The sequence below is a fragment of the Dothidotthia symphoricarpi genome, assembly GCF_010015815.1.
Source record: "Dothidotthia symphoricarpi CBS 119687 unplaced genomic scaffold P153scaffold_1, whole genome shotgun sequence".
Taxonomy (NCBI): Eukaryota; Fungi; Ascomycota; class Dothideomycetes; order Pleosporales; family Dothidotthiaceae; genus Dothidotthia; species Dothidotthia symphoricarpi.
The window spans coordinates 758,367-777,382 of record NW_022985008.1 but is presented as its reverse complement, the minus strand read 5'-3'; the positions used below and the strand labels follow the sequence as shown (position 1 = coordinate 777,382).

The window sequence follows — 19,016 nt, the reverse complement described above, 5'->3', positions numbered from 1 at the left end:
AAGAGAGGGACGAGGGCGGATTATGAGAGCGACAGTGGAAGCTTCCGGATGCTGAGGCCTGCATCGCACCGCTTGCAAATGGCAGAGGCGCTTGGCTGCAACGAGCAAGGCGCACGTCGACACAATCTCGTTTGGCTGCAACCCTGACGCAGACGCTATGCGATCCTTGACCGCGTGCATGAATGCTCCCTCGACGCCAGCGCCAACGCTTTGTGTGACTGTGTTGGACTTGAGCGTTTCATGGCTGCCTGGAATGCCTGGAAACAGTCGTGGCTGCCTCAGGCACTCCCTCTACTGCATGAGCTCTTCGTCTCGTCGTCTCTTCGTCTCTTCGTCTGTTCATCGTGACAAGTCAACGTGAACGCTATGTAAGCACCGCTTCGTCCGGCAACCCGTCCGTCCCAAGTGCAAAAATCTTTGTCTCCCACCGGCCGGATCGTGATGCATCGGCGGCAGTAGACACGACCCTAGCTCGTCATGACATCAACATACAGCTACCACATCGCATCGCGCCAACATGCAGGCCGACGAGCACCATTCATTCACTCCTCCATCCATGACGCTCATCACCACCCTGCAAAATCGTGCCCTGTCATATGTTCAAGTTGAGAAGATCACGTCAGATCAGCCTCGCCGCAGCATCCACGTACCTGCCCTAAGCACCAGCACGACCAATGTCTCACAAACGCAGCCTCACCGCACACCGAAACACGGCCCGCCTAACATGCCATTCCCACTCTGCCTTCCCGCCTAACCTTTCCCACTCGGCCCTCCGTCCTGCATGTCTCCGACTCCGATCAACCGTTCCCAACGCACCAAAGAAAAATACGCACCGACCAATCGCATCCCCTCAGCAACGCGACCCTCCAGCCTGGCTTGGGTTGGGCCCTCGTGGTCAGAATAAGCGCTCGGCAACCCGCAGGATCCGGACATCCGTGACTCTACTCTCTTTCCCACTCGCGTGCTTGGCACACCAAATGTCCTTATCCTTCCCGTGCCTTGCCTTGCCTTGCCTTGTCTTACAAAGCAGCGCAAAGCAAAGGCAGGTAAAACCCTACAAGGCGATTCGCAGACCCAGGACGTGCGCAATCTCCCAACAAGCAGCCTCGTTTTCCCATCATATCACGCTCACGCGCGCGCGCGGGATAAAAAAGATGACCACGCATCTTTTTCGGACGAAAAAAATACACGTGTGCAGTGTAAAATGAAGTATTAAAATGACCGACGCGCTGCATTGTTTGATTTGCCTGAGAAAAAAAAAATGCTCCGGTTGGGGATAAACATGCGAGATGGATTCGCTCCGTATGGCGAGATCTTTTCCACGCAGAAAGATCTGGCCATACCATACCATACCATACCATACCTTATCCAATAAACCAAACCAAACCAGCACCAACCCCATTGAAAGGATAGTCAACTCCTGTTCATCGCAATCTCACGAATCAAACTTTCCTCGTCTTGGCACAGGTTTGAGGTAGCATTGACATCCCTACCAAATGTACCTACTGACAGTTGACATCAATCTCCTCCTGTAAATCGCCATTTTGAACAAAACATTAGACTTTCGTACAACGCATCCCATCCCAGCACTAGAAACACACACACGTAAACAAAGCCAACAAACTAACAAGCAAACTTAATCATCACACAATAATAAACTCTCAGCTATTTCTTCGCGTTTCACAAAAAGCCACATCTTTCTTTCCTTCACCTCAGCCTCAGCTGCAGCTCATGCGCGTATTACGTACGCAGGGGAAACCCGATGCTCTGTTCGCGGACGGGTATGTGCTGAGTTGAGTCGGATTCGACTGAGAGCTGAGCTGAGCGCAACTGAGCTGGCAGATCGTGGCGGGATCGGGGGGGGCGAAACGGTCGGATGGGTCGGGTCAGTTGAGTTGAGTCTGGCCTTCGTGTTGTTTCGTGTGTCGTGTTTTCGCATCCTGGTACTGGTATTGTTGCTTGTTGTACCGGGTGTCGTGATGTTTACTTTTGTGTGTTTGTGCGCGTGTGATGTTGTGGTAGCGTTCAATGTCGTGTATTTCTGATTGTTTGGTAAATTGGAAATACACTTGTACCAAATAAAATATTCAAGCAGAATTGTCTTGATTGAACGATAAACTCCACACGCTGATGCTAATGCTGATGTTGACACTCTTGCCCATGCAAGACGTCGACGCTAGCCATGCAAACAAACCCTTCCGTACCTGACCACCAAACACTAACCTCAAGTCCGAATACTTCCAACACCCTTCACAACGCTCGAAAAAGAAAATATTGAACTGCTAAAACTGTACAAACAACCCTAAACGTATGCCATCTCCTCAAGTGAAAGATCCAGCCAACAACGTCCCATACCATCCTAAGGCGTATCAATCAGATCCTCCAAAAAGTCATCGAGCTCAATAATCCGGAACTGCTCGGCCCACTTTGTGCGAAACTTCTTGTTCTTGTATCCACCGTTGGTCTGCTGTCTCCAGCTGACCAACTCAACCTTCCACCCGTTCTTCAGCGCACGCTCCACATGTGCGAGAAAGCCGTCCGACATCTCGGCAACGTTGCCATCGCCAGTCGCGAGAACAATGGTGCTGGGCGACTCGGTATCGATAATACTCTGGCACATCTTCAGATGAAGAAGCTCGTCCACTCCCTGTTCAACCCATTTCGGAGCTGAAGGAGTCTTCGCCGGCGCAGGCACACCCGTTTCAGAGTCGCTGCCACTGCCGCTGCCAGAATGTTTCTCGGTAGCTCGATTCCAACCCATTTTCTTCACATCGTCAAAGAATTTCTTCTTATCCGATGGTTCGCGTGAGATATAGACCTGCTCAATCACATTGTTCTCGTATCCGACAGCCTTGGAAGTGTCGACGAGTTTTTTCATGTGCGCCAGCGGGTTGGCTTCGCGGTGAGATCCAGCAAGAATACGCTTCGCTACCGGTCGACGCCTTTCCATCAACAAGGCCAAGCTATCGAAAGACATGTCGTAAGGCTGGAAGATTCCTTGGCTTCGAAGGTTGTCCCTAAAACCAATCATGATGTTCGAAACATCAACAAATATGTGCAGGCCTTCAGCCGTGCTCTTCTCGTTGACCAACTGCCTCGGAGCAACAACCCACCGGGCGTCGTCCGGGAAATAGTTGAGAAGCTTATGGAAGAGGTTGAAGTGGCGATCCACTTGTGACCGTATGGTTACTGTTCCTGGTCGACTGGTTGGTGTCGCAAAGACAGGAGGCGCAGCTGTAAGAGGCATCGGCGTTGATGGGGCCGGGCGCGCTTCGCAACGCTGTACTGCTGGAGCGGACTTCCGTGCAACAGTATCAGGTCGAGAAGGGCGTGGTACAGTAACAGGTTGAACAGTCCGCGGCACGAGACCATGGTCGCTCCCATATTGGAATGAAGTAGGTGTGCCAAACCTTGCCGTAGATTGTACAGGTTTACCAACAGTTTGAGGCTGAGGTGTAATTGGTCGCGCAGTAGAACTCAAATGCTGGCCAAGAGCAGGACGCTGAGGGCGGTTGGGAGTCGTCGGAGGCTGTGATGGCATAGCGACAGGCTCCTGAATTATGGGAAGTTTTGGTTCTACAACCACAGACTTCTGAACAGCTGGAGCTGCTACAGAGGAAATGATCTTTGTGCCGACATTAGATCGAGTCCGATGTGATTTTGATGGTGTATGGGTGGCCTCGTCACTCTGAGTCGACGTTTCGGCAAGAGCCTCGAGTTCCTCTCGCAGCTTTCGCCTGTCTTTGAGTGCTTTCTTGGCTAATTCATGCTCTTCCTCTTCCTTCTCAGCTTGCCTGCGAGCTTTCCGACGCTGCTTTTTGGTCAAGCCAGCTTGCGCATCGTCAGAAAATGGCGCTCGGAGCAACACGGGAGCAGCCAGCGCAAAGCTCTTGGGTTTTGTAGTCGACTTCACATTTGGTGTAGACGCCGCACGCTGGAAAGCCTGACGACTGGCGCTGTTTGCTTTCGAGGCCTCTGGCGCAATTTGAACCTTGACCGGAGATTTGACATCAAGTGTTGGTTTCTGCGGGAGAGCATCATCGGAGGAATTACTCAGTTCAGAATCTTGGTCAAGTGGCGGCAATGGAGCCATCGAAACTGGCACATCATTTGAGATACCCAAGTCTTCGAACAGTCTCGAGAAATTACCCAGAGATATGCCTCCTCCCTTGCCGTATGACGTAGATTCAGGAGCTGGAGAGCGCGACTCTCGAGGCGGGGAGGCCATGTCGTGAGTGTCCGAGTCTATCAGATTGATGACGGAGCTGAAATTCCAGCCGGATTCGAGGGGTTGTGAAGGCATTTGTGGACAAACGTCGCTACTGTAGTGATGCCTGGAGTACGATTAGTGCCTAGCTAAGAATGGAACGGCCCGTTGCCACTCACCTAGATGATTGGATATGTATTGGGGTACTTCAGTCTGCTGCGACTACTAGTCGAGGGAGACGAGTGTTGAAGAGCGGAGGCTAGAGCAATGGTGTAGCTATCCCAATCGTTAGCTCGATGCGCACTTCACCGTGAGGCTGTTTGCAGTCGCCCTTCGGCTACAGCCTTGTGGGGAGCAAGACGCGAGGGATATAAGACATGTGAAGTTATCCACGCCAGCTGACAGGTGGATAACCCCAGCAATGTGAGGAGGCGCAGGTGTTACGTACCGTGTAACTTATCTCGAAACAGTAGCTCAATTCGCAAGCTCATGGTAGATGGCGACGGTCTCAAGCAAACGATGTCGATGTCTCCAAGCTCGGATGAAGCTGCAGAAACAAATAGAGAGAGTGATATGAGACAAGAGAGTGAGGGGAACAATGGTGTATGTAGTCGGGCTGTGTAGTAGCGGGGTCGCCACCAGCGGGCAGAAGGTCGAGGAGTCAATGATGGGTGCACGGACGGCTGATTGACTGGTTGGTCGTGATGGGCAACGCCACCCGATGACAGCGCTGCGAGGCCCGACATCTCGCAGAACGCTGGCACGGGACCTTGCAGCGAGCGTCACGAAAGGATGATGCGTCCAAGCCCTGCACCCGAACTGCTGGCTTGCTCTCGTTGGCGAAGGACGTGAAGGAGCTTGCCGCGTCACGAAGGGCTCTAGATACACGTCCACGTCCACGTCCTCGTCCTCTGGCAATCTCACGGAAGTAACCGTCAGCCTTCCCGCCGTCGCATCAAACCTCGGACCATATCCATCTGCCCCACAATCCGCCGCCGCCAGCCCACAACCACAATGCACCCCTCCCAGCTCCCAGCTCTCCTCCCCTGTCCCCCCACCTTCGTCGTCTCTCCAACATGTCCGCCGACTTCTGGGCGGGCTACGTCTCGGGCGCCGCCAGCATCATCATCGGCAACCCGCTCGACCTCGTCAAGACGCGCCTGCAAGCCGGGAGTGACGCACGAAGTGTAGACTCCACCTCCACCGCCGCACCGCACGGCAACACCTTCAGAGGCCAATTCGACCGCGCGGGAACGCTGGTCAGGGGTGAGTAGCACCGCGCACCACCCAGCACACCCACACGACTGCCGTACAAAAAACAAACGTCTAACAAGCCCGCCCATAGCACAGGCGCAACCGTGCCAATCATAACCTACGGCGCCCTCAACGCCCTCCTCTTCGTAACCTACAACCGCACCCTCGCGCTGCTCTCCTCCACCGCGCCACCCACCCCGGACCCCTCGTACGCCAAAATCTGGCTCGCAGGCGCAACCGGCGGCCTCGCTTCCTTCGTCGTCTCCGCGCCCACCGAGCTGATCAAATGCCGCGCCCAGGTCTCCACCGCGCAGAACGTGACATCGTGGTCCATTGCGCGCGACACCTGGCGACGCGAGGGAATTAGAGGTCTGTACTACGGCGGCGGGATAACGAGTGTGCGAGATGCGGTCGGCTACGGATTCTAGTACGTCTTTCTAGCTAGCTAGCTAGCTCGGCTCGCTCGTGTATGCCCCAGGCGCTGACGCGCACAGTTTCTGGTCCTACGAATGGAGTAAGCACGCCCTCGGCTCTCCCGACGACACCGACAGACAAGCCGCCATGAAAGTCCTGCTATGCGGCGGGTTCGCGGGCGTCGTCACTTGGGCGTCGATATTCCCGCTAGATGTCGTAAAGACTAGAGTCCAGACTCAGGTCTTGCATGCTGCAGAACCTCCCGCGCGAGGCGAGCAGAACGCGCTGCTGGGTCCCGAAACGCAGAGGAGAAGGCTGAGTTCCATAGAGATTGCGCGGCAAGCGTACCGCAGCGAAGGGGCGGGTGTCTTCTTTCGCGGGTTGGGGATATGCAGTGTACGTGCGTTTGTCGTCAATGCTGTGCAGTGGGCTGTGTATGAGTGGATGATGCGGTTCCTCCAGCAGCCATGAGCATAACGCGAGGATGTATAGAAGTTTGTCATCAACCTAGCAAACGGCTGGAATATACAAAGTGAACAACGCATATTAGAATAGAGTGCACGATCAACATGGGTCTCATGTTGGCTGCCTTTTGATCTCGCATATTAATTCCAAGACCTCGCCTTTTACACTACAATAGGAAACTTTTAGGCCAGATGACCTCCATGACAATTTCCTTCGTTGCGCAAATCCCGCTCCTCCAGATTCCAGTTTCACGGAGGAATTGTACATGTGCGCAACATGACCCTGACACAACTAAGCTGTGGAAAAAACTTGAAAACGCCTTCAGTCCTGGATCATCTTTACATGATCTGATCCTGGGTCAAGCCACCCGTGTGCTCGGTACCCTCCATGGCATCGCCGTTGCTCTGGTTGGTGTACTTGACGTATGCCAACCCAAGAGGTCTGCCACCATATTGGTAGCCGGTGAATTTGGCTGTCACATGTCAGTAATTGCTCGCACGCGCAGGCTCGAGAAACTTACAAATTGCTGTGTCCGCATCCGTCGCCTTCTCAAACTCGACAACACCGCTGCCACGAGAGCGTCCGTTGGGTTCGTACTGGATTTCAGCGCGCTCGACCTTGCCGATTGTAGTGAAGAGCTCCACGAGATCTTCGTTGCTTGTCGACCATGGCAGATTGCGCACGTGAATCACGTTGCTAGGCTCTCCACCGCCAGTAGCAAAGTCCGTGAAGGGGTTGGGTGGGTTCGAGGGACCGTTGGAGTCGAAGCCTGCACCCGCGCCTGGTGGGCCACCCGGTCCACCACCGAAGCCTCCTCCACCAAACCCACCACGTCCGCCGAAGCCGCCTCCGAAGCCGCCGCGCCCACCAAACCCACCGCGAGCGCCAAAGCCACCTCGTCCACCGAAACCACCACCGAAACCGCCACGACCACCAAACGCGGGAGCACCAGCAAAACGATCTTCGCGGACCTCAAGGTTGCGACCCTGCCACTCATAGCCGTTGAACTGATTGATGGCGTTCTTTGCGTCGTCGGCGGTTTCGAATGCGACGATACCTGAGCCCTTGGGACGACCGTCGGGAGCCATGTGCACGTCCGCACGCAGCACGGAGCCGGTGTGCGCAGCTTGACGGAAGAGATCCTTAAGGTCTTGCCATCCAACGTTGTAGGGGAGCTACAAAATTTGGTCAGCAAACGTCGGCTGAGATGGAAGAGAGAAGAAACGGGGTACAAACGTTGGCGACGTAGACCTGCCTGCCACCTCCAGCAGCGCCTCCACCAGGAGGGCCGCCATAGGGACCGCCAAAGTTCCCTCCAAACCCGCCACGAGGGCCGCCGCCCATTCCGCCTTCGAATCCTCCGCGCGAGGTGCTGGGGTTGCTGAAACGAGGCTCGGCCTCTCGGTCTTCGCGAACGTATACGAGTCGTCCCATCAAATTCTGGTTGCTGAGCGTCGCCACGGCGTTCTGCGCCTGCTCCTGAGTTGCATACTCCACGATGCCACAGCCCTACACCCAAGCAAAAGCCAGTCAACCTCCATCCTTCTCACGATCAAGACCAGCCATTTTTCATTACCTTCGACATTCCGTTCGGAAGCAACAGCACGTCTGCGAAGAGAACTTCACCAGCTGCGACCGCGTTAGCCACGTCCTCTACACGGCGCAATTGAGTCGTACCTTGTCGCATGAAGTCCTTCAGATGGTGCCATTTGACGTCGTAAGACAGATTGCCGACATAGACGCGGCGGTTCTGCTGCGACGAGTCCCGAATGCTCTGCATCATGTTGTCCTTGTTTTCCACGGGACGCGACGACGGTGCTCCGCGACTAGCTCCGTAAGACGACGATTGATATCCACCTGTGCCCTGCGCACCACTGTTGGGCGACCGTGAACGGCGTTCGCTGCGGCGGTAGTCGTCTCGACTGCGCGAACGGCTGCGAGGCGAATATGAACGACGAGAGCGTCGCGGTGAGCGGGATCGTCGACGGGGTGAGCGGTCGCGCTGATCATAATTGTCAGGTTCGTACGACATGATGTCGAACGTGCAAGCGACGTCTAAGCAAAAAGCAGAGCGAGAAACAGAGAGAGAATGGGCTGATGCGAATTGTTGCCAACGCGCGCGTGTGATGGAGAGAGGAGCTGGTGAGGTGAGCAAGTAGCGTCGGTGCGCGTTCGAGAGGTCGGGGCACTCGGTGGCATGTCCCGAATCGAGATGTCACGTGTGCTCCACCACGACTCACGGAACTTGGTGGAAGTGTGCAGCAGCCTGGCGAACAACTCCAGCAATGCCCAACACTGCTCTCGCCATGCTCTTGTTCATACGTGCTTGAGGGGGTGGCTCGCTGCCCGCATTGCTCTCATGGTGCATGGGGGAGGCTGAAGAGGGACTGCTGCACTTACCTGTTCGTCTGAACGGTAGTTGTCGTCTGGAGTGGTCGAGGTCAGCAAGAAGCAGGAGAGATGTTGAGGCGAGGTGAGAACCGTGTATGGCGCGAGATATGGAAACAGTGAGGGGCACGAGGTCGCACTTACCCATGGCGAGAACAGAAGTAGCTACCGTAGTCGCCCGGTCCTGGCTGTGCAGCTGAGCAAGATGTGGGTGGACCACTTGTGCACAATGAATGCAAGTGCTGCAGAAGTAGATTGCAGGCTTCTTTTGCCTTCTGCCTTCTAATGACGCCTTCGAAGCCCTCGAATGAGCCAGTCAACCAATCGCGAGGCGTATGTGAGCACTGCGAGCGCGACGACGATTCAACACTGCAGGTTTGACGGGTGAGGTTGCAGCACCGATCGGGGATTCTGTGTTATTAAGCCTCTAGGTAAGCTTACTAGAAGTACGAGGATCGAAGGTGAGTGGACGTGGTGACAGGCTGTGTCGATACTCCTGCAGACCAAGGGCAAAGCGCCTGCCTTCTCGAGCAAACAGAACACCCTGTTGGACAGTGAATTGATCGAGTGGATCGCCTCCAGGGTGGGGCAAGCGGAACCCAAGCCGTCCGTTAGCTGTTCCTGCTTTATCACAGCATGGCCGCCGGTATGGTTGAGTGATGAATGTATTGGTTCGCAGCGGCCAATTCATCAATTCCCGTCACATCAACAAACAGGGGAGTCGTGACATGTTACATCCATAGCCTGTACTACCAGTTCGCTCAAGTCGAGGACCCTGATTTGGTTCTTCAACCGCATCACCAGTTCTGTACTCCATACACCTTGCTATTTGCTAGAATTTGCAACGATACAACGATTGATGCATTTCAAGGCCAGTTAAGATAACACCACCAACGTTCTTCTTGCTTGTACCTCAACCGATGATCGCCCCACCCCCGCATTATTGTACTTCATGAATCGACTCCCGCCCCACACACACGTCAAATTTTGTCCGCCGCAAACATACACCGAATCACATCGGCGATGCGGAAAGAACGTTCCGGGAAGCCCCACTAGCAGTTTGTATGGATGTTACGTGCTGTGCCACACATGGAGAAAAACCAGAGGTCCAAATACGGTGGTTCAAGATCGTGGCTGGTTTGCTTGCAGCATCTGAGCAGGTTCATATTACACAAAACTTGGAGGTTCTACTTGCCGAAATGTGTTCCCGAGAACGAGTCTGACGTCTGAGATCTACCTACTATGCTAACAATTATCTATCCTCAAAGAACCCTTTGCTTGCTTGAGTTCTGCTCCTCCTTCAGCACCTCCAGCACTCGGCGTGTAATCCTATCACGTTCTCCGACATCAACCACTCCATATGTCTCTCTCGCTTGCCGAAAGACTTTATCCTCCCATCCATCTCCCACATTCAGACTACCAGCATCACTCCAGCATTCCTGCACTGTGCCTCCAATGTTTTTGAAGAAGCCTTCCAGCCCAGCTGGACCTCCTCCTGCGTGATAGCTCTTGAATGGGCCAGCCACCGCCCACCTGGGTCCCATCGATGACTCTACGATTTGATCAAGCTCGGCCACAGACACGACTCCAGAGTCAACAAGGTGTATCGCTTCCCGGAGCAAGACAAAGGCGAGTCTGTTGGCTACAAAACCTGTTGTCTCTTGCTTAATATGTATTGGCACACGACCTCTTGCTCTCCAGAAATCCTGCGTCCGAGTGATCACCGAGGAAGAGGTCTGTGGTGAGGGTACTAGTTCGAGGAGAGGCATGATATGTGGTGGATTGTACGGATGTACGACCAGTAACCGTGTCTTGTCCTGCATATTCTGCGCTTGTTGGGAGGCAGGTATGCCGCTCGTGCTGCTCCATAGCAACGCATCTTTTGGTGCGTGATTCTCTACTTCAGCCCAAAGTTTTTGTTTTACTGGTAGGTTTTCGGGGCCAGATTCCTGGATAATATGGGCACTGGTCACCGCTTCCTCGAGGGTTGTCGCAATATTAATCCCTGAGATGGAAAGGGGTATGGTTTGACCTTCGAAGAACTTCGGAAGGGTTTCCTGGACATAAGCCTCAAGATCTGGCCTTGTGTCGTATATGGTGAGCTGAGAGGCATCAGAGAGATGTTGGAGATGAAAGGCTGCGAACGACAGGCCGATAGTTCCAGTGCCTATCAGCGTGATTTCCAGGTTTGCATCGGCTTTTGTGATTTCGTGTTGCATATTTTCGTCTTACATGTTTGTTGAGCTTCGCGGAGTGCATCTTCGTGTGTATGTTGAATCCTCATGACGTCACTTGGTGATCTTCGTTGACCAAAGTTCGTGAGCCTTATTTTACAGGCACCCAGCCCTCAACGAGTATACCGTCCAGATTATGAGACTCTAACCATCACATAGCCAGACGAGGCACCACAAGGCCTCGCTATGGAGATAATTGAGCTATGTGGCTACCATACTCATCTCCATTGCCGCCCGCAAGATCTCCCTTTAACCCCGCCTCTCGGCTCTAAACAGTGCGCTCATCCCCGCTCAAGATAAGCGCCACCCCGAGGTCACGATTCTGATATGGATACATCCTCATAAGTGCCGCAGCGGAACAGAATACGTATCTCCACGCTGCCAGAACCATTCCCTCGAATTCATAATCGAACTACACCTCGTGACCCTGACCTTTCAACTCCACAATGGTCATCTTCAGATCAAGGCAACCACCAATTGATCGTGAGTTCCTAGGAAAAGTTGTAACATTCAAGGGCCAGTACCTGACATTACACCAGTACCCACAGAGCTCACAGACTGGGACTGGTTATTTGATTCGTCGTACTCGCCCATCAACAAATCCCCGCCAAATGAGCTCGCCGGTTTCCAGAATGCGGTAACGAAAGAGCGTGTCAATTGGGCAGACGTCAAGAAGTACTCAACCTATATCTCGACAGCATTAGTCAAGAAGTATGGCCTCAAAACAGGAGAGACTGTTGCCCTGTTCAGTCAGAATACAGTATGGTACCCTGTAGCCATGTTCGCAGGTTTGCGCGTCGGAGCGAAGATAAGCGGTGCGAGTCCAGCTTATAATGTGGAGGAGATGACATTCGCCCTCAAGACGGCAGATGCGAAATTCCTGATGACGACGCCTGGAAGTATGGACATTGCCGCTGCGAGTGCAAAGGCTGCTGGGTTACCACAATCTAACGTGTTCTTGCTTGAAGGCGAATTGGGAGAATACACTACAGTCCAGGATTTGATACGTATCGGAAAGTCGTTCGGCGACGAGGGACAGACACCAGCATTCAAGATCCCGAAAGGGATGAAAAACAAAGACGTTTGCGGGTTCTTATCTTTCTCATCTGGAACTACAGGCTTACCGAAAGCTGTCATGATCTCGCATCAAAATGTCATTGCGCAATGCCTTCAAGTGGAGCAGATAACTCCAAACACTCACAAAAAGATCATGGCGGTCCTTCCACTATTCCACATTACAGGTCTCGTTCATCAGATGCACCTTCCAATACTTCTAAACGCTGAAGTAATCATGCTACCAGAATACTCTATGAAGGGGATGCTTGATCTCATCTGCGAATACAAGCTTAGTGAGCTCTTGCTCGTTCCTCCCATCATAATTCGACTGGTCCGCGACCCACTCGTTGAAAAGTACGACCTGAGTCACGTCACACGCTTCTCGTCTGGCGCTGCTCCTCTCTCCGAAAAGATCCTTGAGCAACTGCAGAAGAAATTCCCAGAGACGGGATTCAAGCAAGGTTACGGCATGACCGAATCCTGTAGTTGCATCACTGCGCATCCACCGGATAAGTACGCATACAAATACGCCCACTCTGGCGGAGCCATTGTCGCCTCGACAGAGGTCAAAATCATCAAAGACGACGGCACAGAAGCGGGAATCGGCGAAGACGGCGAAGTGCTAGCCCGTGGTCCCCAAGTCGTCATGGGCTACCTCAACAACGAGAAAGCAACTCGCGAGACCTTTGATGAAGACGGCTGGCTGCACACGGGAGACCGCGGCTGCATCGACGAGGAGAACATGATCTACATCACCGACCGCATCAAAGAGCTCATTAAAGTCAAAGGCATCGGCGTCGCCCCTGCCGAGCTGGAGGACCTACTCCTCGGCCACCCGAAAGTAGAAGACGTTGCCGTTATGGGTGTACTAGACGATTACAGCGGTGAACTACCAAAAGCATACATCACGCTAAAACCAGGTATCGAGGAGAGTACAGCTGTCGGCAAGGAAATCATTGCACATGTCAAGGAGAAGAAGGTGAAGTATAAGTGGGTGAAAGAGGTCGAGTTCATTTCTGAAATCCCTAAAAGTGGAAGCGGCAAGATCTTGAGGCGAGTGTTGAGAGACAAGGAGAGGAGTGGAAAGTTTGGAATGGTGGTTAGGGATGAGGCTCGGGCGAAGTTGTAGGGTTCTACAGTGTTTACCATAGCAGACCTGAACTGAAGCTTCTCAAGCTCTCTCGCCGAGGATCTATAACCCCACTATAGTTGGTGCCATTTTTTCCAACCCCCACCTCTGCGATGATGGCGATGATGCTGATGTCCAAGTCATACATACAAAATCCGTACAATATGGCATCAAATTTTGAAAAAGTTGCCATCGAAACTGACGATCATCGGTTGCGTAGTGTAGCGGTTATCACTCCAGATTCTGATCAATTAGACCACTTCTGGTAACCCCGGTTCGATTCCGGGCGCGACCTTTTTGCATCTTGGGCGTCGTCTGCACGACCTACTTTTTTGCCTACAGAACTTCCGTCGTGCGGGAAACATCTCACATGGTAAGAGTTGTCCACAGCCTACCGTGCAGATCCTGCAGCGTTCAGTGTGCCGAAGTTTCGCCTTACGACTACTCCACTCCCCACCACTTCACTCATTGACAGTACTAAAAAAACGCTCACAGCACTTTGCTTGCGCAGGAGATAGACAACAATTGATTACTGATAAGAGAGTTCTTCTCACCTAGGTTCTTTTTTTTGTTTAGATTACTAGAGGCGGAGGTTCGAAGTCTATCACCGTTCATCACCCACACCACACGCAAATAGCAAAAAGAAACGTCCCCACAGAGTAGGGAATTCAGAATGACTCAGCCGAGGTTTGAACTCGGGACCTTCAGTGTGCTAACTCGTGTTAGACTGACGTGATAACCAACTACACCACCGAGCCTAGTGCTTGTATTCGTGATACAGCCGAAGCAACAAACGGTAAAAATAGCCCCAAACTTGGGATGTTGGGAAGACCAGATAGGGAGAAAGAGAGAGGATTGATGTGGAGCGCCTTAGATTGACGCGTTATCGTGTCTTGACCGGTCTGTGGGGAAGCTTCGTACAAGTTGGTATCCACCGATCAAGTCAGTATGTGAGGATGTACGGGAACGGAAGACGATCATGATGAAACGAGATAGTTGCCATAGTGTACACATCGACTTCCAATTCATTGACATTCCTAGCGGGGCGTGAGCCTGACTCGATCTTCCTACACTTCAGGGACACTGTCCTGGCCATTTGATGCCAACGGCGAATTACTCAACCTCGTTTTCCACGACCCAAAGAAACTCGCAACTAGATTGCGCTCTATTTGTAGAGCGACTGAGGCACATACGAAGAGAAAAATAATAGAACAACCGACCCATTGTGGGTGGAATATAGTAATGGCAATAGGGTATCGAAAGGGCACAGCAGATATAACTGGCAAGAGTAACATGGAGAGTAAAAGAAAGATGGTGTGTGTGCGCTTGAGCGCAGTTGCTTCTAGCCTCTGATCGGGCCTCCTTCGAAAACAGTCAACGAGTGAAAGGAAAGACATAGTAAAGTTAGCATAAAGAAAGACAAGAAAATCAAGGATGGTGTGGATCCAAGATAGAGCGAGCGTTGTACACATCTGAACGTAGCCTCGTTGAGCCAAAGGCCAAGCGACAGTCTCTGGTCAACAGAAAACGAAAACAGCAATATCGGTCGTCAGGCACTCCCGTTGCCCATAGTAGTCATGAAGCGAGGACAGTTCAACTAGAAGCCGCGGAAAGGGTCGTGAGACTCAAAGTCGTCGAATATGCCTCCAGACCGGATATGTTGATCCCTGGTGCTTGCACTCCACTGACTGCTGCCCCTCCGACGGCCGACCTGCGTAGGCTCGCCCAAGGTGTTGTCAATGAAAGCTTCCATACGCATAGTACCCATATTGTTGAGGAAGTGCTGGCGGGTCGCAGTGCTGGCCTCGGAGGTACGCGAGCTGGTGACGCCGGTAGTAGGGTTATACAGGGAAGATGGTGCGGAAGGCGGATGCATAGCGCTGTACATGTCCGACGATCCGTTGGAGTACACGGATGGCACGTGCTGGTGAGAGAAGCTACGGATCGGCATGCTGGGAGGAGGGAGGGGACTGGGGCCTGTAGAGCTTCGTTTCCTGCCGTGGAATGGACCACGAGGAATAGCTGGCGGACTAGCTGATTCGGAAACGGCTGCATCCTCATACCCAGCCAAAGATGGTAGACTGGGCATGGGCTCGTTTCGCGATGCATATCGTGTGGAGATTGGATTTGCTCTGCCCTTGGCTAGACGGACCGAGTCCTGAACGCGAGAGCGGCGAAGTGTTGCTCCTTGCGTACGCTGCGGGAGTTCCTCGACCGGCGGTGGAATAGGTGGCATCGAGTTCAGATCAGGGATAGGAGAGCTCGAATGAGCCAGAAACGATAGTGCCGTTAACCAAAGGTAGTGCCTCTCCCGCGTTGTGGTTGTAAACTTCAATGCACGTGCAGGAGTGAGAATGAGAATCGACCGGTTGAAGACAGTCTCGTTCTTCGGGGCTGGGTTGTTGTCTACAACGTCAAGGACAGACTGGATGATCACTAGAGAGTTGTTAGCAGTCTATTGGGAAGCGACTAGGCGGTGAAGCACTTACGTTTGCGTCCACTCTTACCCATGAGAGCAGAGCCAGAAGTTGGTTGCTTGCTACTCCACAAGATCGCCCGCTCATACGGTGAGATCCATACCCATCGCTTGTGTCTCACCCCGTTGTTTGCCAGAGAGGCCTCCTCGGCGGCGCGACTGACGTCTAGGGGTGTATCTGGTCCTCCAAAGGCTTTCCTCTTGCGCACGTATTTCCACATGAACTCGCCAATCATGGCCGCAGCAATCGCGTCAACAACACTAGCTTGAGTCCCTGAACTAGCGACTGAACCATTGGAAGTATAAATAGTGTTGATAGAAGGTTGAGGTCGATGACCATAGCCCCGAGTACTGACAGCGTCACTCGGAAGGGGGGGTATTGAGTCAGTCTCAGGGATGCTGGGAGTAGACGGAAGAGCCGGCGATGTACTTCGGACCCGAATGGGCTTCGACACCACAGCCGCTGACCGCACTTTTCGCAAGCTTTCCTTGCGCTGATGTTTAGCACTATATGGGCGACGACCAGCCTGAGAACCGTTACCGCGGGGCGTCGGGCTGTGCGAACCCTCACTCTTGCTCATGGGCTTGTTGCGTGAACTTGAGCGCGCAGGCACTGGAAAAGGCGGTCGTGCTGCGTGATTAACAGATCCAATGCTAGCCTGACTTGGGCTACGAGACCGCATGTGTGTCGCAGTGCCATTCTGGATCATGGCAGATCGCCGAATGCTCGGCTGACGGCTTAACGAAGTCCGCGCAGGTTTTCCGATCTTGGCTGGCCTTTCGAGTGAGTTGCGATCGGCCACGTGCCGTTCAGCGACGAAGGAGTCTTCAGAAGGCCTTGAGACTATCTCTGCTTCCGTATCTTCTGGAACCGGTGTAGGAGGGTTGACTATGCGCCTGTTCTTTGCAATGCGTGAGGAGAAAACAGGAGTGGCAAACATTGGAACTCCGAATTCGTCGTCACTATCATCAGCGTGTTCTTCTTCATCAGAAGATGGGCCATCAAACCCAGCGAACAGACTGCTTGTACGGAATGGCATGCTGAGTATCTCGGTTTGGTGCTGTTGAGTCAAACGACCGCCGTTGTTGTTCTCATAGCGATTTTCATCCCTATCTTCCACTGTCTGCTCAAGCCGAGACTTGAGATCTTGACGAGCTAGCGATCTTCTAGGGATTGGTTCTACGTTATCGGGAATAGAAAAATAGGCATCTTTCCCAGTGTCGTTGCTCATCGATTGGCGGTCCCCTTGAGGCTCAGGAGTGCCAGGGTGAGAAGAAATTGAAGAAGGTAGAAGGTGTGGGGGAAGCTTGATGGAGCGATTATCAATCCTGATTGGCTCAGTCTGCATGCCAAATGATCGCATCGGCGTTGCGAGATCATTCGATGTCTGCGTAGATGTAGTTTTTGTACCTGGCGGAAGGATCGGAGCTCCTTTCGGGGATGACGGAGCTGACGTTGGCGCATGTATAGCGATGGACGGGATTGATACTGACGCTGGTGGCGGAGCCCTTTTGCTTGTGACCTCTGGCTCTTCAAGAAGTTCTGTCTGAGTGGAAGTTGAGATAAGTTCTGCCTTGAATTCGAACGAGACAGGCGATGCAGGAACGGTTTCAATGACCTTTGGGGTTGCAGGAGGACTCGGTGGATGCTCGACTGTTTGCACGGAGCTGGACGTCATACAAGGCGTAAGGCTGATACTCAGTGGTGAACCTGAAGTGACTGGCGGCATGGAGGTACGCTTTCGACTTTGATTAGCCTCGACCTCTGCAGCGGTCGATGAACTATCGTGTGGTTTCGTATGAACTGGTGTTTCGGTAGTCTGCGATGAAGCCTCGACCATGGGTATGCGTTTGGGAGATGGAGGAGGCGACGGTTGTACACCCGTATCAATATATTGCGGCCTTGTTGGTGGGAAAATCAACGTGATCCCTCTGGGCGTCATGGTGACAGTCGACTGGGATGTTTCTTCTGGGTTGTTCGATTGCCCATGCTCTCCAGTGATTGCAGAGTTGTTGCTTAATCCGAGGATGCGTTTCGCCTTGTCGTCTGGGCATATCGATTGCCGTGTCTCGAGATTCCTTCTTGCTCGCATCTCGTTTTCAGGGAAGTCATCAGAGTCAAGCTCTAATTCTTCAAGGTCCTCCTCTTCTTCGTCAAAGATGAGCTCGTCCGCTAAGCTAATTCCATTCCCTCGGCCTTGCCCATCGGCGCTGATCAAAGACATGCGATAATTGCGTCCAATACTCCTGTAGCTACTGCTGCTCATGTTTCTTGAATGTCGTCCGACCCGAGTTGACGGTCTTCGTCGTGGTGATGAGTTTATGCTGCCTGCGTCGCTTTCAGGACCGATGCGACTGTTGGGCCTCGCATCCTCGCCTTCGGCCTCCAATTCAGCCTCCTCTTGGGCAGCTTCCTGCAAAGCAATCTCGTTTAGGAGCATTTTCAAACGGCCTTCAGAGATGTTCACTTTTCGCTCGAGCGATTGCTTCTGTTCTGCCCACACCTCCTTCTCACGCGCCCACATGTCATGAACCATAGTCGAATCATCGTCCTGACTGCGCAGTTTCTTCTGTGCAGCTTCAAGTTTTTGTTTCAAATCCACGTTGGATTCCTGTGCTTTGTCTCTATCGCCAGCGATTTCTTCCAAAGCAGCTGTGGTCTCATTTTCAAAATGCTGAAGCTGGCGCTTGGCCACTCGAGTTTCTTTGGCGGATGACGATGCTTGCTTCGCCAGTGTATCGTTCTCGTTTCGCACAGTGTGAAGATTGGTTTCGAGATCTTCGATGAACTTGTGCTTCGAGTCTAGTTCTCTCCGCAGATTCAATATCTCAGATACTAGGTTCGCGTGAAGGGTGGGAGTAAATCGACGGGGATCGAGGATGGAAATGTTCTCGTTATTGGCTGCATCGTTAAACTCAGACTGCGTGTCTGACGGGAAGGGGGCTGGTGAGCTAGAGAGTTCGCTTGCTGGCGTGCCATATCTTGAAGTTCGCCGGGACATCGAATGATATGGAGTGCCTGCAGGCGAGGGCAATGGTTGATTGGTGATGAAAACCTCATTGTCAGAGAAGTAATCGGTGACCATCTTAAAAGAGTCACAATTCGAGTTGGCGGTGACGATTTATGCAAATGAGACTTGTCGATGACCACAGCCAAGCTATGCTGTGAAAAGAATACGATCTAATACATGTCCTGAGCAAGGTTAGCGTCTGCCTAGGAGAAATGACTATGATATATTGAGATGTCCCAAATTGGTTCTTTCCGTGATCCGTTGACCGGCTAGTCATACGAACGGCAATTCTCAATTCGGGGACATGAAATTAAGAACGCGACATCTGGGACATTTTTACATACCAACTACGTCTTCAAGCTATGTGCAAGTGCAAAATGGC

At 52.7% G+C, this 19,016-nt stretch overlaps 8 protein-coding genes and 2 non-coding genes across 10 annotated transcripts; 4 read left to right on the top strand and 6 right to left on the bottom strand.

Annotated features, from left to right (window-relative positions):
* Nucleotides 1-427: 427 nt before the first annotated feature.
* On the top strand, nucleotides 428-1,469 carry P153DRAFT_6471 (uncharacterized protein). The gene has a single exon (XM_033673322.1). It carries the CDS (start codon nucleotides 675-677, stop codon nucleotides 1,206-1,208), a length of 534 nt encoding a protein of 177 aa, XP_033529020.1. The 5' UTR covers nucleotides 428-674; the 3' UTR covers nucleotides 1,209-1,469.
* Nucleotides 1,470-2,359: 890 nt separating this feature from the next.
* P153DRAFT_279884 (uncharacterized protein) lies at nucleotides 2,360-4,303 on the bottom strand (the record flags this gene model as incomplete). The annotated part of the gene is made up of 3 exons (XM_033663047.1): nucleotides 2,360-3,550; nucleotides 3,581-3,889; nucleotides 4,010-4,303. 3 exons carry the CDS (start codon nucleotides 4,301-4,303, stop codon nucleotides 2,360-2,362), a joined length of 1,794 nt encoding a protein of 597 aa, XP_033529019.1.
* Nucleotides 4,304-5,283: 980 nt separating this feature from the next.
* On the top strand, nucleotides 5,284-6,346 carry P153DRAFT_278571 (solute carrier family 25 protein; the record flags this gene model as incomplete). The annotated part of the gene is made up of 3 exons (XM_033662960.1): nucleotides 5,284-5,473; nucleotides 5,558-5,888; nucleotides 5,956-6,346. The coding sequence occupies 3 exons, from the start codon at nucleotides 5,284-5,286 to the stop codon at nucleotides 6,344-6,346; spliced, it is 912 nt and encodes a 303-aa protein (XP_033529018.1).
* A 69-nt stretch (nucleotides 6,347-6,415) lies between these two features.
* P153DRAFT_362380 (RNA-binding domain-containing protein) lies at nucleotides 6,416-8,087 on the bottom strand. The gene is made up of 4 exons (XM_033667122.1): nucleotides 8,018-8,087; nucleotides 7,577-7,969; nucleotides 6,861-7,515; nucleotides 6,416-6,812 (listed from the first exon to the last, which is right to left on the bottom strand). The coding sequence occupies exons 2-4, from the start codon at nucleotides 7,772-7,774 to the stop codon at nucleotides 6,679-6,681; spliced, it is 987 nt and encodes a 328-aa protein (XP_033529017.1). The 5' UTR covers nucleotides 7,775-7,969; nucleotides 8,018-8,087; the 3' UTR covers nucleotides 6,416-6,678.
* Nucleotides 7,875-9,195, bottom strand: P153DRAFT_362379 (uncharacterized protein). Its single transcript, XM_033667121.1, has 4 exons — nucleotides 8,873-9,195; nucleotides 8,741-8,766; nucleotides 8,018-8,342; nucleotides 7,875-7,969 (listed from the first exon to the last, which is right to left on the bottom strand). The coding sequence occupies exons 1-4, from the start codon at nucleotides 8,874-8,876 to the stop codon at nucleotides 7,893-7,895; spliced, it is 432 nt and encodes a 143-aa protein (XP_033529016.1). The 5' UTR covers nucleotides 8,877-9,195; the 3' UTR covers nucleotides 7,875-7,892.
* A 677-nt stretch (nucleotides 9,196-9,872) lies between these two features.
* On the bottom strand, nucleotides 9,873-10,992 carry P153DRAFT_362378 (uncharacterized protein). Its single transcript, XM_033667120.1, has one exon. It carries the CDS (start codon nucleotides 10,945-10,947, stop codon nucleotides 9,991-9,993), a length of 957 nt encoding a protein of 318 aa, XP_033529015.1. The 5' UTR covers nucleotides 10,948-10,992; the 3' UTR covers nucleotides 9,873-9,990.
* A 128-nt stretch (nucleotides 10,993-11,120) lies between these two features.
* P153DRAFT_329138 (acetyl-CoA synthetase-like protein) lies at nucleotides 11,121-13,267 on the top strand. Its single transcript, XM_033665377.1, has 2 exons — nucleotides 11,121-11,445; nucleotides 11,502-13,267. Exons 1-2 carry the CDS (start codon nucleotides 11,409-11,411, stop codon nucleotides 13,145-13,147), a joined length of 1,683 nt encoding a protein of 560 aa, XP_033529014.1. The 5' UTR covers nucleotides 11,121-11,408; the 3' UTR covers nucleotides 13,148-13,267.
* Nucleotides 13,268-13,357: 90 nt separating this feature from the next.
* On the top strand, nucleotides 13,358-13,442 carry P153DRAFT_t9. Its single transcript has one exon. It is a non-coding gene; the product is annotated as a tRNA-Gln (tRNA).
* Nucleotides 13,443-13,821: 379 nt separating this feature from the next.
* P153DRAFT_t1 lies at nucleotides 13,822-13,905 on the bottom strand. Its single transcript has one exon. It is a non-coding gene; the product is annotated as a tRNA-Val (tRNA).
* An 839-nt stretch (nucleotides 13,906-14,744) lies between these two features.
* P153DRAFT_279226 (uncharacterized protein) lies at nucleotides 14,745-18,709 on the bottom strand (the record flags this gene model as incomplete). The annotated part of the gene is made up of 2 exons (XM_033663007.1): nucleotides 14,745-15,583; nucleotides 15,637-18,709. 2 exons carry the CDS (start codon nucleotides 18,707-18,709, stop codon nucleotides 14,745-14,747), a joined length of 3,912 nt encoding a protein of 1,303 aa, XP_033529013.1.
* Between the last annotated feature and the right edge of the window lie 307 nt (nucleotides 18,710-19,016).

Coding starts and splice junctions, on each gene's coding strand:
- P153DRAFT_6471 (XM_033673322.1), top strand. CDS start 675: ATGTCTCACAAACGCAGCCTCACCGCACACCGAAACACGGCCCGCCTA.
- P153DRAFT_362380 (XM_033667122.1), bottom strand. CDS start 7,774: ATGGGACGACTCGTATACGTTCGCGAAGACCGAGAGGCCGAGCCTCGT. Junction 7,516..7,576: donor GGCAGGTCTACGTCGCCAAC/GTTTGTACCCCG, acceptor CAAATTTTGTAG/CTCCCCTACAACGTTGGATG. Junction 6,813..6,860: donor GGATGCGGACACAGCAATTT/GTAAGTTTCTCG, acceptor GACATGTGACAG/CCAAATTCACCGGCTACCAA.
- P153DRAFT_362379 (XM_033667121.1), bottom strand. Junction 8,343..8,740: donor ACTACCGTTCAGACGAACAG/GTAAGTGCAGCA, acceptor AATTATGATCAG/CGCGACCGCTCACCCCGTCG. Junction 7,970..8,017: donor GAAGGACTTCATGCGACAAG/GTACGACTCAAT, acceptor ACGCGGTCGCAG/CTGGTGAAGTTCTCTTCGCA.
- P153DRAFT_362378 (XM_033667120.1), bottom strand. CDS start 10,947: ATGCAACACGAAATCACAAAAGCCGATGCAAACCTGGAAATCACGCTG.
- P153DRAFT_329138 (XM_033665377.1), top strand. CDS start 11,409: ATGGTCATCTTCAGATCAAGGCAACCACCAATTGATC. Junction 11,446..11,501: donor AAGGCAACCACCAATTGATC/GTGAGTTCCTAG, acceptor ACATTACACCAG/TACCCACAGAGCTCACAGAC.